Raw genomic sequence first — 16103 nt, forward strand, 5'->3', positions numbered from 1 at the left:
TGCAGGTACTTCTTTCCTCGTTGCGCGTAGTTGCCCAGAAAGTCGTAGGGGCGCTAGAGCAGATTCGGCCTTGGGCGGATCGTCCTAGGCGCTAGTCGACAAAAAGGGACCACGATGTGCAGGCAGCGTCGCTGTCAAAGCGTCTGAAGCCCACCACACTGACACTGCGGTTTATGTAGACGAACGGCTATGCAGACACACGAAACTGCGCGTCTCACCGCAAGCAAACTGAAGAGTGGCGGGGGCGGCGCGGCGGTTCTGCTTCCCTGGCGTCCTGGCTGTCCACCTAGACAATGTGGTGACGTGACGTACAAGACACTTTGGGCCGGAGTGCTGATTAGATTGCTTCCGCCCAACAAGAGGGTCGGTATGGTCGGTAACTTTGTCGTGGACTGATGGGGGCGCTGGTCGATCGTGTTCCTCCCTAGGGCCGGCAAAAGAAAAGGTGAATCGTGGCTGCAGCAAAATCAGTTCTGCTCGCTGACTGTGTCTGAGGCTCTAGGTGATTGGTCCTAGCAGTCTGGAGATGTGGTGCGTGTAGAGGGAACGGGCAAGCATTCTTCTGACAGCATGGAGCAGGGCACGTTCAAATACACTCGATCAATGCATCGCAGCGCATCCAGCTGTGGAGCGGCCCTATCCTTGCGTTCATCTCGCGCTCGCGACACTACAGCTTCACCATGACCTTTCCTGTTAGCATGCCGCTGCTAGCTGTCAAGGAGCTGGGGCAGTCCTGCGACCTTGTTTGAGGCGTATGTGGCGCTTTTGTGCACAGATGAGGATCCACAAGCCGACGGTAGTCTCCAACGCCCATGTTGGACCTTACCACGCGACTGGAGGTGATGAGGCATCGTGACTTGACAAGCAGCATAGAGTTGCGGCTCCGGCGTTACATGCGGTCGCCACGATACCTCACCCTCCCCTTTCCACTACCGCGCAGATTGGGTCGCAACACCATGTGCAGCGATTCAGCGGTTCCTGGAGGCTGCTGGGATGTGGGAGCATGGGCCAGATTTGGAAGGCACATAGAAGGCCGCTAGAAGGGAGGGAAGGCACGGTGCATAGCACTTGCTTAGAACGTGCAGCAGGCGACAAGAAGCCACCAGGGGGCCAAAGCACCAGCCGGGTTTGAGACAGCGAAAAAGAAGCATAACGACTGAATAACCAACGTATTGCCTTTGCAGTCCCGCCGCCTATTGGGCCACGCTTGTCCATTTTGTGGAGGTTGGAGACTTGTGAGACACCCGGAGACGCCCCTGACCGCCGCCGAGTCAATCATTCAGGGCGCGAACGCCAGGTCTGCGTGGTCTACACCGCCACCACGAGGCCGTATCCAACGTCGTCGATGTCCATGTCCAACTGCCAACAGGGCGCCTCTGCATCCTTTGCAATGCACGGCATCTTCAAAGGGAATTCAATATCACAAAACCTCCTTCCCGGCAGGTAAAGCGTGCCTGCCGCTTCCGCGTCTCTAGCACATCCTCATTAAGGCAAGTCAGGCACGTGGTTCCTCCCTCACTCCCTTTTCCAAGCCAAGCTCTGCCCACCGACATTTGCTGCCTCCTGGCCGCGTTGCGGTGAAGGGGTCCCGCATATCTTCAACTCTTTGCAGCCTGGTCGTCGGTATGCTTCCGCCAGATCCGTCTGTGCTGCGCGTCCCACCTAAAGCCAATGCCCATATTTGCCGGACCCACTCCCAGCCTCGTCGCGTTTCTGTGCCTGACACGAGCGCATCTCCAAAACAGTTGTGCACGGGGCCAGCACATCACAAAAGCATAATTTCTCTACACCGCACTCCCCAGACTCGTTCATAGACGATCGACACCGACAAGCTAAATCTTATTTCTTATTGAGTCATCATCACGCGCACACAACGCGTACTGTGCCATCTACGGCAGCGCTGCCCACAGCTGTTTCACATCCTCACCCGACATGGATTCCTGGGAGCTATTCTTGTCTCCGAATGCACGGGCGCCTCACAATTCCTTGCGCTTTGTGTCATCGCCGCAGAATATGCCACTGGCCCAGCCGGCGGTTGCGGCCCCAGCTCCTTTGACCAACGTTCCGGCGTGCGTGCCAGGATGACTTGTCGCAACCCTGCGCGTAAGGCTCACACATTGCCCGAGCGCCCTTCTGCGCAATTTCTAGAAGACGCTCGCATTGGTCAGGCTCACGGTGCGCTTCACTCGCCCACACCCTGTCTTTTCCAGAAGATTACCCCTTTCGCCGGTTGTGACTCCGAACACGAGCCCGAGAGATGACTCTGCTCAGAACCTGCATGCCGTCATCTCAGTTGGCGCCTGCTTTCTACCCGCCAGGCTACCAGCCACCCAGATTTTTGGCCTTTCAACGCCTTGTTTAGCCCCTATGGACGAATTAGACGTCGGCGGCAGCGCGTACAACTCCGACCTGCATGAAGGTGATAACGGACAACGTTCAAAATTCGGCCCTACCTTGTCGTATGATCCTACCGGCCCTGCTGTACTGGCAGTTGTGAACTATATGCGCCCCTTATGATCGCGATCAACATTCAGTTCAATTGGCAAATTACGAAGACAGTTGTTTCTGCTGAGTTGTTCTGCATTCAGATATGGGATCCTGGTAGTATTCGATATTACACGTTCTATTGAAGTAAACAAAGAGATTGCCGCGTGCCTCTCGGGTGGCGTCAGTATCTGGGGTACAATATATCCAAAACGAGCTTCTTCAAAGACCGTTCCTACATGGTCCCAGACATGGGAACATTGCCCTGCATCTGGCGCAAGTGTGCGACCTCTGGCCTGACCTGGTGAACGACCAGGACGTCGGAATTGGTCAATGTCCTAGTACCTTACCTTCCCGCTGCCATCTAAGAAGATCTACCATCAAAGCTCCTCGTTCCGCTGCACGTGTCCGTAGGAGCGTTGCAAATGGCATCCTACGGCATGCGCGTTGTGGTACGCATCCCACATGCCGAATTAGTGGCTTGTACGCCGCTGCACTGACGAAATCTGCTGCGCGACTGGCGCGCGGATGAGTAGAACGGTGTTGGATCTACTAATACGAAATCTGGTATACTAAACAACTAGAAATACGATGAACGCATCACTAAGCCGATCGCTATTCCACCAACAGCCCTAGACCCTCGGTACTCCACCGGTACCGAATAACTCCATCTTCACCCGTTCGCTAGCCACGCCATAGCTCTTCAGCTTTGCCTCAACGTCGAGCATGAATTGTGTGGGTCCACAACAGTAGTACTGTGTCTTGCCGTTGTCGGTATGCAGGTACTTCCTGTCAATCTTGTCCAGATCCACGCGACCTTTGATATTGTAGTCACGGCCCTGGACTTCCCCTTCGCCCGGAGTCGACGAGTAATACACTGCATGCACGTTCTCGTTTGCTGCAGCGCATTGGTCAAAGTGCGTCTTGAAGGCACGTGTCTTTGAATTGCGTGCGCCCTGTATCCAGGTTATCGGTCGATCCGATTTCTCCGCTGTCAGGGAGTTGAAGATGGAGGTCAAAGCAGTGAGTCCGACGCCTGCTGAGATTAGAACGACGGGTGCGTCTGCATCGACCTCTTTCGTGTCGAAAAAGAATTCTCCGAAGGGATGCGACACCTTCACTACGTCTCCCTCGTTCTTCGTGTCGTGTAGAAGGTTGGAGATGTAGCCCGCATGTGTCATGTGCTTTGGTTCCGCAATCTCAATCACGGGCTCTTTCTTCACACTGGTTCTCAAATACTTCTTTCCCGGCGCATCGCTCAAACTGTACTGTCTCGCCTGCCACACGCCACCTTCCAGCTCATCCACGAAGACATTGACCGAGATATATTGTCCAGGTTTGAACATGGGTAGTTTAAGATCCACGTCCACTGGCTCGAGGTAGAACGACGTAATCTCCTCACTCTCCTTCTCTTTCTTCGTGATTGTAAAGTCCTTCCAATCAGGCCAATACGACGTCTCTTGATACAACTGATCTTCCTTGCCAATCATGATATTCGCCAACTGCCAGTACGCCGCACCCCACGCCTCCAGAATATCAGGCGTCGCAGCATCACCCAGTACCGTCTGCATCGTCTCAAGTAAATGCTTGCCGACGACATCGTACTGGTCCGGTCGAACAAATAAGCTCGCATGTTTGTGACACATGAGCTCCACCGCTGGACTCAACTTCCCCAGGTCGTCGATGTTGGCGGCGTATGCGTAAAGAGCCCCTGCAAGGGCCTGTGCCTGGTGGCCTGTCGCTTGGTGCGTATTGTTGAAGACGTTCTTTAGTTCGGGGTGTACGGAGAGTAGGTCATGGTAGAACTTTGTTGTTATGGTGTTGCCGTGTTCCGCAAGGACGGGCACTGTCGATTTGATGGTCTGCACTTGTGATGGGGTTAATGCGCCCATTTTTGCGGGTGTTCGATGGAGATTATCTGGAAGGTCTGGAATATCGGGTGCGAAATTGGGTATTGGTCGTTGTCGTGGTGTTGTGAATTTTCTTAGGAGTTCGATGGCTGGAATATACCACAGAAATTGAGACAACACAAACATATGATATCGACAAACACTTTCCAAATCCCACGCGACTAAATATCTCTCCCTCCCCCTCTCATATACGAACACGCCATCACCCACTCCCTGCAACACCCGCTGAGTTGTGCATCTCCGCGGTGTTGCATTTCCATCCAGCAAGCAACCAGGATATATCGAACGATGATAATAGTCCGATGGGCCCACGTTGCAAAAGCGTGACAGAATTTACGCCAGCGCGTAGTAATCTAGAAGCAATCGTGCTGCAAATGCGATCGGATATTACGTATAGCACACGTGTGAGTGATGGATCTTGTCGTATCCGGGCGCCCGCGGCTTTTCCGCTGCACGGCTACAGGGATGACGCGCGGGTGAGGATGTTCAGGTACGAAGTACATTGACGCGCGAAAGCTACGATAGGACTAGACTCCGACATGCGACAACGTTTTTAATCGCGTGTCTAGATTCGTGACGGGAATGTCGTAGTAGACCGCTAGAGTTAGTTATCCTGAGGTCGTTTCGCCGCAACTTTCTATATCGGGCATTGATGTTTTGCAAGTGCCCTGTCATGTCGACGTCCGCACCAGACTCTGCAACTCATTTTAAGTCCCATAGCTACCAAAATCTCACAGTCGCTAATAGCCTCAAGTCTGATGATGCAGTTGCAGTGTTCGGTGACTAAAAGTCACACCATCACCATCCGATGGTTCCTCGCAGCTCGCTTCCGAAATGCCGACTTCTTCCGAAGGCAACGCTGCACCTAGGTGCAGGCACGCTCTGAGGTAATCAGCCATTTCTGAAAGTCTGCTGATGGGTTGATGAAATCTTATGACGACGTCTGTATATTTGGCTCACGATTTGGAGTTTCTCCGCGGGAGAGCGCGTGCGCATGCCGCGTCTTGGCAGGCTCAAGGGTCAAAAGGCTGTGGTAACTCTGTAGACGCTGCAATCGACGGCGTTTGGAAAGTTGCCTGGTTCGGACTACGCCAAACAACGCATCACAGCATCCGACTCCTCGAAAACCAGGTCCCGCACATGCTTGTTGCGCAATCATCAAGGAATCCATCGTTAGCATTCCCGCTCTTTTCGTCAAGATTGCTATACATCTAGTATGGGCTGTTGACTGAGGCTAGAGGGTGCACACGGCAAGCAATCTGTCGTGCACACGCGACGCGTCACGGTCGCGTCCCAGCACTTGGGCATCTCCAGCAGCGCACTCGCCGTCGCGACGTGTCATCTAATGTCATAGGCAGCTTACAGTACCATACATACTCTGACTTGTTCGTTAAGAAATACTGCGACGCGTTGCGACAAATGAATCACAAAGCCTCGAGCACACATGACGGGGACCCTCACGTTTTTAGGATCGTCCTAACAATCTCAATGGTTTCCTGAGAGTTCCAGGCACAGCTCGATCATAAGCGCATACTCCAGAGACTTCGAGACAGGAAAGCGTTCAGCGACATCAATCTTTCATCTTTTGTATTTTGGTGTTTCCAAGCTGTGGCAATTACTTCCATGTGAATGGAAGTATAGCAGCGACGCCATTTCATGGAAAAACATCATCGAATTTTTAGAGTCCACATTCCGATCTCGCAAAGCAGTCATTTCCGACTAGGTTGTAATTTTACAGACGCCATCACTCATAGGTTCTCCTCTTCTTGAATTTTGAGAAAGTACATCGCGAACAGCAGACTAGGAAAGAGATGGTAAGTCAATTTTTTTGGAAGTACAGACCGACGAGGAAAAGATAGCAGGTTGCATAGAACTTATCAGATCATTTGGATCGTTTGTGTGGTTCTGCGGAAGACAAAGGCAAAAACATGCGATCTCGTTCTTGAGTTTTTTCTTAATGAAAAGCAGACCCCAAAAGAGAGGAAAGCCATGGGGCTGTGTTCTCGAATTTTTGGAACTTGAATGTCAAGACATAGTAATTTGAAGAGAAGAAGAGACAGATCAACGAGGATTTTATAAACACCTCCACCCACGCTGACACGTGATCTCACGCGGTCTCCCAGTTTCGCAGACACAGCTACGTACGGCCACACTTCATCCACTTCATCCTCTGCCCTTTCCCTGCAGCCATAGCGTAAAACCAAACACCCTAGAGCCTACATCAACGTTAGGTCACCTACTTTGCATGTCTTTGTGTTGCTGTAGTCTGCAGACCTGTTTAGATTTTTTCCTTGTAGAAGGTGGGCGTGAGGATCAGTGCGTCGATCAGTGTATGTCATATGTAGTAGCCGCACCGACACGGATGTCTACATAAACTCCGTCTCTTACATCTACGACCTTCCTTCAACAACGTGATATCCACGCTTTCAAAATCACGAGTGCCATTACCATGGCAGATGACCAAAAAATTCCAACATTATCACCATATGCGAAAGACCAAAATCATACTTCGCATCTTCGATGTGTGCGAGTCTTCCGCGCCTTCTCCTTCCACTTCAATCACCAAAAACATGCATTTGAGCTGGCTATGATCAATTCCACCGTCTTTTCCAGAAACTGATCGAAGATTACGACATGTCTGCAGACCAAAAGAACCACCACCAGCATTCCCATTTGTGCAGAGGACCAAAACCGTTATCTGCTTCAGTTCATGTGTGCGAGACTTCCGGTTCTCCTTTCTTAACTTCAGTTACCAAAACCAAAGACGATCATCGCATGTTCGAGACCGCCGCCTTTTCCGAAACACGAATGAAAAGAGAACATGTCTGGGAAGCAGAAACAAAACCACAACAACATCATTACATGTGCGGAGCACCAAAGTAACCGAAAAAACCCAGTAATACTGTATACATGTGCGAGTCGCGTTCCTGCACTTCAACTACTAAAACCAAACTGGCTTGACATGATGTTCCTTCCTTCCTTCCCTCGCTGGAATTCGAAATATCCATCAAAACGTAACTACAGGCAACGTATTTTTCTGAAATCGCAACAATGCCTGCGCATGTGCGATTCAAAATGCCAGCAATCCCCCCCATGAGAAGAAGCCTGAGAGCCCACGACGACAAGGTGCAAAACACAAAATCATAATCACCAAATGATGTGACTAAACGCGGGGGGTACATGTGTGATGACAGCAACGTCGCAAGATCGGAGATCATGATATCTTCGTGCGTACTTTTCGATACACCGAGCGCAGAGAACGCACCATGAAGCGCTTGTTGGATTTGTTTGGTAAAGAAAAGAAGAAAGATGAGTTGACAGAGAAAGACATGAAACGCGATGGGTATTTATACTCGCCAGGTATCAGTCACGTGCCGAGCCTTGATTGTCTCAAATCGATCCTCCGTATTTCGATGAAGAATCAACGAAAGAAAACATCAAGTGCGACATGTAAATTCTCGGCAGCGGTCGAAGATCACACGAAGACAACACATGAGCAACACACACAGTTCTCCGTTCCCCAATTCAGCAAAATCATAAAACGAATTTTCATAGGCATCAATCAAAACCCATATACTATTGTACAAAGCTCATATCCTAATCATCCCATCTCATCCTGTCCATACCATACCACATCCAACCCAAGCAAACTTCTAACGATAATCATTAGAGTTATAGCTCTGCCTATTCCCCTGGTATCCCCCTCCGCCTCCACCGCCACCACGATGTCCACCACGTCCACCTCTTCCACCGCGACCACCCCTATCATCTCTCGGCGGACGGTCATTGTAAGGGTTATTTCCTTGGTATCCGCCACCACCACCACCGCCGCCTCCTCCACTGCGACCCAGAATCTCGTCTGCGGGACGGTAGAAACGCTCATCCCTCAACGAGCTGTTGTTGGGTGCGTGGTGTGGCGGCGGAGCGCCATGTTGCTGACCTCCACCGTTCATCCAAGCTGGACGCTGTGTGACTGGTGGAGGGATGGGAGGTGCGCCGTATGGAGGAGCGCCGCCTTGCCAGCCACCTATGCCGGGAGGAGGCACCCATCCAGGTGGTGGGGGAGGAAAGTTGCCTGGGAAAGGAGGCGCGAAGTTGCCGCCGGGAAAGGGAGGAGCAAAGTTCTGCGGGGGTGGAGGACCGCCGTAGCCACCTTGGTTGCCTCCATATCCGCCGCGGTTGTTGTCCCAGCCACCGCCTCCACGGCCGTTCTGGTAGCCGCCTCGTCCACCGCCGTTGTTGTAGTTGTCGTTGCCGCGACGGTCGTTGTTGTAGCCGCCGCCTCGGTCGTTGTTGTAGTTTCCACGGTAACCTCCACCTCCTCGACCACGGCCGCCGCGGAAGCCACCGCGTTCGTTGGAGCGACGGACTGATTCGGCCTCACCGGGGCTGAGCGCTGGTTTGGGCATGATGACGCCTTCGAGGAGGGCGGACTTGTGGGCGCGGGTGTTGCTCACGCTGGGCATTTCGTAGTATACTCTGAATGACTGTTAGTACTGTCTGGATGTAATGTTGATAGAATTTTGAACATACCTCATGGACCGATCTTGAGTAATCTCAAACTCCGTGATACCATCTGCATCGAAAGGCGGCACGAGCTGACTGTCCATAACGAAAAGGTCGTGCGGCTCAATCTCTCCATGGAGCGCACGGCTCTTGGCAGGATCGATCTTGTACTTCTGCTCTCCCTTGCGGTACAGGGCCTTCTCAACATCGTCGAAAAGACCGCTCTCTTGGGAGAACATGAGTGTCTCTTTTCCGAACTCGTTGCGCTTCCTCTCGTCGTCAGAGAGCTCAGGGTACTTGGTTGCCATGGCATCTAGTAGTCGCTTCGAGTCGATGAAGGGCAAGATGGCGACACCCTGCCAGGCGAACTTCTTGCCGTTCAGATCGATAGGGAAGTCTGGAGGGTAGAAGTCGACGATAGAACTTTGAGGGTCTTCCATAAGTACACGGAAGGGTTCGGGGATGGCGTGGTTCGATGCGGCGGGCAAGACACCCATGAGTTGCTCGTATGGGTGGAAGGGTGTGCCCTTCTCGAAGAGCTTGCGGGGATCCATGTCTTCGAGACCGACAAAGTCTGCGGCAAAGGGAGCGTAGTGGTGAGGGAAATACCATGTCCACGACGGGCAACCTTGCATATAGTAGGCCAACACCCAGCAGAGACCCTCCGCGTACTGACGCGCGACCTTGTTACGGAAGGCAATGTCGTTGGGGTCAACGCCGAACTTCTGCTCATAGTAACGCTCCTCGTAGCCTTCCTCCCAAAGCATGATGGTGTCTTCTACAGTGCCGTCGTCGTTCTTCTTCGGCTCGGCAGCCTGGGCGGGTGGGTCGGGGATGACGGGCGTATTGCGACCGGGTGTGCCGTTGTCGGCGTCCTCAACCTCATCTGCCTTGCGCTTTCCAAGGTGAACGGTTTCGGTTTCAGCAGCGGTTTCCGACGAAGGCTCAGAAGCTGGGGTCGGTTCAGGCTCGGGTGCAGCGGTGCCATCGGCCTTGGCCTTCATGAGCTCCTTGAGTCGAGCAGCAGCGCTCTTGTTGGATTGGGCGTCACGGGTGTGCATGATGTCCTTGTGCACATCGCGCACTTCCTTTGACTGTGCATCCTTGGGGTCGAAGAATACAATACCCGCGCTGGTATACGTGTCGGTGCTCTCTTTGGCACGCTTGAAGCCAGGTGGGCCGCTTGCTTCAGTCCGTTGGCGCTTGTTGCCGTTCTGCTGTGCTTCGCGCCTAGCCCTGTTTGCTGCCTGGCGATCAGAGACTTCCTTTCGCTTCTTGAAGATGCCAGCCTCTCGAGTCGCTAGGGCGGAGAGAATCTGCTGCACACGGCGCATGTCTGGGAAACCATCTTTGGTCACGTAGTCATCCATTTCAGCAGCGAGATCTCGCCAAATGCTGATGAGCAAGTCGATACCCTGATCTCGGATCTCAAGACTAGGCAAATGTGGCAAGAAATCGTTACCGACAAAGAAACACATAAAGACCCAGTCATCGAGGGAGCGTTCTAGATCGTATTTGAACTTGCGCTTTGGCGTCTCCATTTCGACTGCCAGGTATTCGCGCAGAATGTTGGTATGCAGCCAGATGAAAGGCTTGAGTTGGTGCTCAGAAGTGGCCCACTCTTCGGCAGCTTCTTCTTCGGTGAGCTTCTTGCCGTCGTCGGGGAATTCACAGTTGTTGCGGATATGTCCCTTGCGGCCACAGCGCGTGCAGACCTTGTCCTTACCCGAGTCGTAGAAGACATCTTCTCTGAGAACACGGAAATAAGGCTCATGGGTAGCAAGACTCAACATGATCAAATCGGCGTCCAAGCCGTAGATAACGTGCGAGGTGTTGGGGTCATGAGTAGGCATAGAACGCTGCGAGCGGATAAAGTTCATGATCTTGTGTTCACCCTCACCAGGCACAGACGCATCGGAGATGATGACTTTCATGTCCTTCCACGAGGGGTCGGTTGTGAACTTGTAGGCACACCAATATTGGAGACTCTCGGCAAGGAGATGCATGAAGGGTGTACCGGGGGTGATTGCATTGGAGTCCCAGGTCTTTTCGATGACCTCTTCGAGACTGGAGATGTCCTCGCCACGACTAGCTTTTTGCGAGTTGAGCATTTTCTGGAATTCAGCGCGCTCGTCGTCCTTTTCCTTTGCCTCTTTGGCGGCACGGAAACGACGCGAACGCTGCTGGTTCATCTTGGCACGAGGCGCAACACCATCGACTGCCATGTAGAGAAGCTTACGAGGACGGACCATGCCGACACAGCGATCAGTGTATTCAAAGATGGCCATCATCATGTCGGCCTCGGTCTTGGGCGCGGGCTTATCTTCGGGATGCGAGCAAGGATGCACGATGCCGTTCATGTCGAGGTAGAGGTTGTCGAACTCTTCGCCGTTGGGGTTGGGGCCGGTGCGGTCTACGGGAATGACATTGTCGCCGACCTTCTTGGGCAACTCCTCCTGCACAGTTGAGACGATCTTGGGGTATTTCTGGCTGAGCCAGCGGAACATGGCTGGGACACCCATGATGGCGGTAGGCGCTCGGTGGCGCGCGACGTGTGAGGGTGAAGGGTGGCTATAGTGAGACTGTAGCTGGAGGGTAGTAGTGCGACTGCGATTGCGACGAGTGCGAAAGCGCGTGTACTAGTAGTCTGGATATTGTGGTAGTGCTGCGACGATGCGCGGTGGAAAGAAAAAGACTGCCTGATGGCGATGAAAGCCCTTCCCTCCTCTTGAAGTGCCGGATGCGATATCCAGTGCGGCGATGTGAGTGCTAGTGCCGCAATCTCCGTCGGCGCGCGATCACCGAATTTGCGCACGATGGTTGATGGGAGGTGGTGATGGGGAGAGAGAGGGAGAGGGAGCGGCGATGGAAGACGCGCTCTTTCCTTAGCATCGCGGCCGGGACCCTGAAGGTCGCGGTTTTGCCGACTCGCCGACGCCGCAGGGATGTGGAGGAGCCGCGAGCCCGTGCGCCAAATTATACGTGGAGCTCCACACACTATGGTTGCGACTATACTGAGTCGACTACGTTCCCATGGATAGTCATACGTATGACTGAACACTCGTCGTATATTCTACCATGAAGCCATAGCCCTGTCAATCCCCCAAGATGATGCGCGTTCTCGAGGCCAATGCGCCTCCGAAGCAGACGGCAACCGACACCATCAGCACTCTTAGTGGGAGGCTGACGAGCGCAAGCCTCCTTGAAGACCGTCGCGCTGCCATTCTCGGCCTCCGGAGCTTCGCCAAACAATATCCCGCCTCGGTCGCTTCCGGCGCGCTCAAAGGGCTCATCGCCTCGCTGACTAAAGATGGCGACGACGTGGACACGCTCAAGGTGGTGCTCGAGACACTGCTCATGCTCTTCCACCCCGACGAGACCAGTCACGAGGCCTCGGAAGAGTTGGAGTTGCTGCTGGCCGACCAGTTCTCACAAGTAGGTCCTGTCCTGCTACACATCTACTAGTGCTGAGCTTATGATAGCGGCAAGACAACATAACTCTCCTGCTTGATCTCCTAGACAAGCCCGACTTCTACTCCCGCCTCTACTCGCTGCAACTGATACGCGCAATCTCCCTCGCCCGCCCCCAACGAACCCAGGAATGCGTCCTCACAGCGCCCGGCGGCATCGAGCGCCTGGTAGCCACCTTGGACGACCCCCGCGATGCCATCCGTAACGAAGCCCTCGTCGTCCTTACCGACCTGTCCCGAACCTCTGCCGAACTCCAGAAGCTCTTCGTCTTCGAGGATGCCTTCACCAAGGTCTTTAACATGATACATGCCGATGGCGGCCTCACACAGGGCGGGGTTGTGGTTCAGGATTGCTTGAGTCTGCTGGCTATCCTCATACGCTTCAACGTGTCAAACCAGACGAACATACGCGAGATGGGCCATGTTGCGAGGTTTGCCGCGCTGCTACCCGGCGGCAATAAGCCGAAGAAGGCACGCGCGAGTGCCGAAGAAGAGGACAATTGGGTCAGTCCGCAGAGCGACAAGAACATCTGGGGGCTGCTCGCCATAATGCGCATGTTCCTCGTCAAGGGTAGCCCGGGCACACTGCAAAACCAGAACGTCTTCCAGCAGCATGGCCTCGTTCGTCAACTCCTCAACATCGTTTTCGACCCCGCAACCGCCATGCCCATCAAGATCGAGGCTCTCAACACGTGCGCAGATCTAATCAGAGGCAACGCTCGGCTCCAAGAGGGATTCGCTCAAGAGCAGGTCAGGCCCATTGTTGAGCCCCCTACGAATGGCGTCACTTCTCCCAACGGCGTACCTTCCGTATACGTTATTGAAGCGCTTCTGAACCTGGTCCTCTTTCCGGCGCCGAACGACCTGTTCGATCTGCGCAATGCAGGATGCGAGTGCATCAAGGCCTACTTCTACAACCACAGACAAATACAAGAACACTTCCTGAACCGAGCCATCGGTGGCCATGAGGGCGGCGACGAAACAGCCAATGCTCTTACAATCCTCATGGCTGGGCCACAAGTTCCCCCAACTGGCGACCCATACAGAATCTGGTTTGCCTCAAATCTAATCTACCACCTCATCTTTGATGACTATCAAGCGAAAGACACTCTTATGGGGGTCAAGGAAGGAGATGCAGAGAGCGGTGAAGAGGTCGTCACGTGCATACAAACGCTTACGGCGAATCTCATTGCAAGCCTGCAACTCGGGGAAGATGAGCGCATATCGGTAGCCTACCTAATGCTATTGCTAGGCTGGCTTTTTGAGGATGCCGCTGCAGTAGATGATTTCTTGGGAGAAGCCAGCAGTCTGCAAAGTCTAGTACAAGCCGTCCTGACCCCTGGAGAAGACCGAGTCATGATCCGCGGTCTTTGTGCTGCACTGCTAGGAGTCGTATACGAATTCTCAACAAGGGACTCACCCGTGCCACGACGCGAACTACAACCAGTTCTCATGACGAAGCTCGGTCGTGACAAATACCTGGACGCCATCACCGGATTGCGACGTCATCCGCTCGTACGAGACTTTGAGGTCTTGCCCCGGACTGCGGGCGGGGGTGGTGGTTTGCCGGACATCTTTTTCGACGAAGCCTTTGTAGACTTCCTAAAAGACAACTTTAGCAGACTATCGCGAGCTATCGATCGCAATCCAAACATCGAACAGCACCAGTCACATGATGGTGTTGACAGAGATGTAGTCGATGCGCTTCGTGGGGAGAGCAATGAGAAGGAGCAAACTATCCAAGAGCTCAAAGCACAACTCATGACTTTGGAGCAAAGAATAGATCAGGAGCAGGCGGAGCATCGCAAGACCCAGCAATCAGCCGAGGAGCAACGCAGCACACTGAAGCGCATCAATGATAAACTGCACGACGATCTCGATAAAGAAGTTGCGAAGAAGGATCGCGAGCACCGACAAGCTATGCTGGAGATGGAAAACAAGTACAATCTTCAAATCGTTGCGCTCAACAACAAGGTGCAACAAGCGAGCAAGGACGCCAATCTAGCTATCGCAAAGGTCAGACAAGAGTACGACGAGCAGCTGCACGACGCACATAGAACACGCACTGAGCTAGAGCGTCGACTGCCCGCCTCAGAAAAGGCCCGCCAAGAAGCCATTGAGAACATCCGTAACCTCGAACATACACTCATACAAACCCGCACCGAAGTCGCCACCATCACCGAAACCCTGCGCAACGCACAAACGCACGTCCAAAACAGCGAAGCGCAGCTCCAGCTCCTCACAGAAGAAAAGGAGACGCAACTCAGAGAGCTGGAAGAGGAGAAAGAGACTCAACTCAAGCAGCTCAAAGAAGAAACTGAGAAGTCCAAATTCACACTCGAAACCCAGCTCAAGCAATCCACATCCGACAAGGAAATTCTTCAATCTACCATCGATAAACTCAAAGCCGAGAACCAGGATCTTAAAACCAAGGCTCAAGATTCGACTTGGAAGGTCAAAGAAGCAGAGGAGAAATTACGGAAAGCTGAAGCCGCCGCTGCTGCCGCCAAGTCCACCAACCAGAAAGGTAAGGCTGGCGCTGGGGGTGCAAGTGAAAAGGAACTCAAAGACCTCAAAGAGAAGTTGCGTAAAGCGGAAGAGGCGGAGAAGGAGAAGGCGACTGAGTTGGAAGATCTTATTATGGTGCTGGCTGATCTCGAGGAGAAGAGGACGAAAGATAAGGTGAGTCTTCTTGTTTCGTGTGGTGATTGGTATGGATGTGGGACTAATGATTGTAGGAACGACTTAAGGCTCTCGGGGAAGAAGTGTCGGATGCGGAAGATGATGATGAGGACGACGACGACGAAGATGAAGATGATAGCGACGAGGAAGAAGAAGAAGAAGATGATGATGAGGACGACGAAGAGGAGAAGAAGAAGTAGACTGGCTCGATTAGACGCAAATCGATCTATCTTCGCCATCCATCATGAACTTTGTTTTTGGGTCTACATCAAATATTCTTGTGGGCTGCATACAAGAGCTTGTTGCTTGTGGACTGGCCCTTTCCATGAAACAACACCCCGTGAAGCGTTAGTGGGGTACGTTGTCCTGATACTCACTATAGGGCAAATCGCTGCGAGTGCTGTTGGGGTAACATCTAGGTGATGCGTTTTCCTCTAGGCACTTGGCTTTGACAAGATGTCGCGTTGGACGGGTGGGTTGTGGAACTCACGTTGGTTCTTTATCTTCTTTGTTCAGTGGGGGGCTTTGGCGTTGCTTGGATCGCTGGTAGGTATATGGCTGTAAGCACTCTCTCCTTCACTACATCCTCGAATGAAGTGAGGCAACCAGCGGAGGAGTGGAAGGCATCGTGACCTCACTTTGATGTTGATGATACTCAAGCCAACCCTAGCACTAGCACTCCCCATGGAGATTCGACCGCTTAGATGGGGTCAGAGTTGGATGAAAGGCAGTGGATGTTATAGCCAAATGTGTATGTTAAGATGAGTATTGAGCATAACGAAAGTCGCAATTAGGTTTAGCAGTAACATATTCCGAAACGTTAATTCGGAGAAGAGAGGCTGGGGAAGAGGTAAAGGTCTTACGTGTTACCAATGCGCAAGCTTTATCTGCGCACGTGTTGCATGGTGTGTCTCTAGAATCAAGTGTGGGCTATAACCAAGGTAACAACAGATGGGGAGGGGTGGTTGCGTCATGGTCAGCGGTCACGATTAATGCTGGATCCTGATGCGCTTGAGTTTTTTTTCTCAGGATCAGTGTTGAGTGTATCTAA

General features: G+C 52.8%; 3 protein-coding genes across 3 annotated transcripts; 1 reads left to right on the top strand and 2 right to left on the bottom strand.

The window, feature by feature from the left end:
• Positions 1-3116: 3116 nt before the first annotated feature.
• On the bottom strand, positions 3117-4376 carry J4E84_006292 (uncharacterized protein; the record flags this gene model as incomplete). Its single annotated transcript, XM_049388883.1, has 1 exon — positions 3117-4376. The coding sequence occupies one exon, from the start codon at positions 4374-4376 to the stop codon at positions 3117-3119; it is 1260 nt and encodes a 419-aa protein (XP_049243157.1).
• A 3671-nt stretch (positions 4377-8047) lies between these two features.
• J4E84_006293 (uncharacterized protein) lies at positions 8048-11422 on the bottom strand (the record flags this gene model as incomplete). The annotated part of the gene is made up of 2 exons (XM_049388884.1): positions 8048-8873; positions 8928-11422. 2 exons carry the CDS (start codon positions 11420-11422, stop codon positions 8048-8050), a joined length of 3321 nt encoding a protein of 1106 aa, XP_049243158.1.
• Positions 11423-12008: 586 nt separating this feature from the next.
• On the top strand, positions 12009-15252 carry J4E84_006294 (uncharacterized protein; the record flags this gene model as incomplete). Its single annotated transcript, XM_049388885.1, has 3 exons — positions 12009-12335; positions 12383-15052; positions 15109-15252. The coding sequence occupies 3 exons, from the start codon at positions 12009-12011 to the stop codon at positions 15250-15252; spliced, it is 3141 nt and encodes a 1046-aa protein (XP_049243159.1).
• Positions 15253-16103: the final 851 nt, after the last annotated feature.

This window comes from Alternaria hordeiaustralica, assembly GCF_023758085.1.
Source record: "Alternaria hordeiaustralica strain BMP 2776 chromosome Unknown scaffold_12, whole genome shotgun sequence".
NCBI lineage: Eukaryota > Fungi > Ascomycota > Dothideomycetes > Pleosporales > Pleosporaceae > Alternaria > Alternaria hordeiaustralica.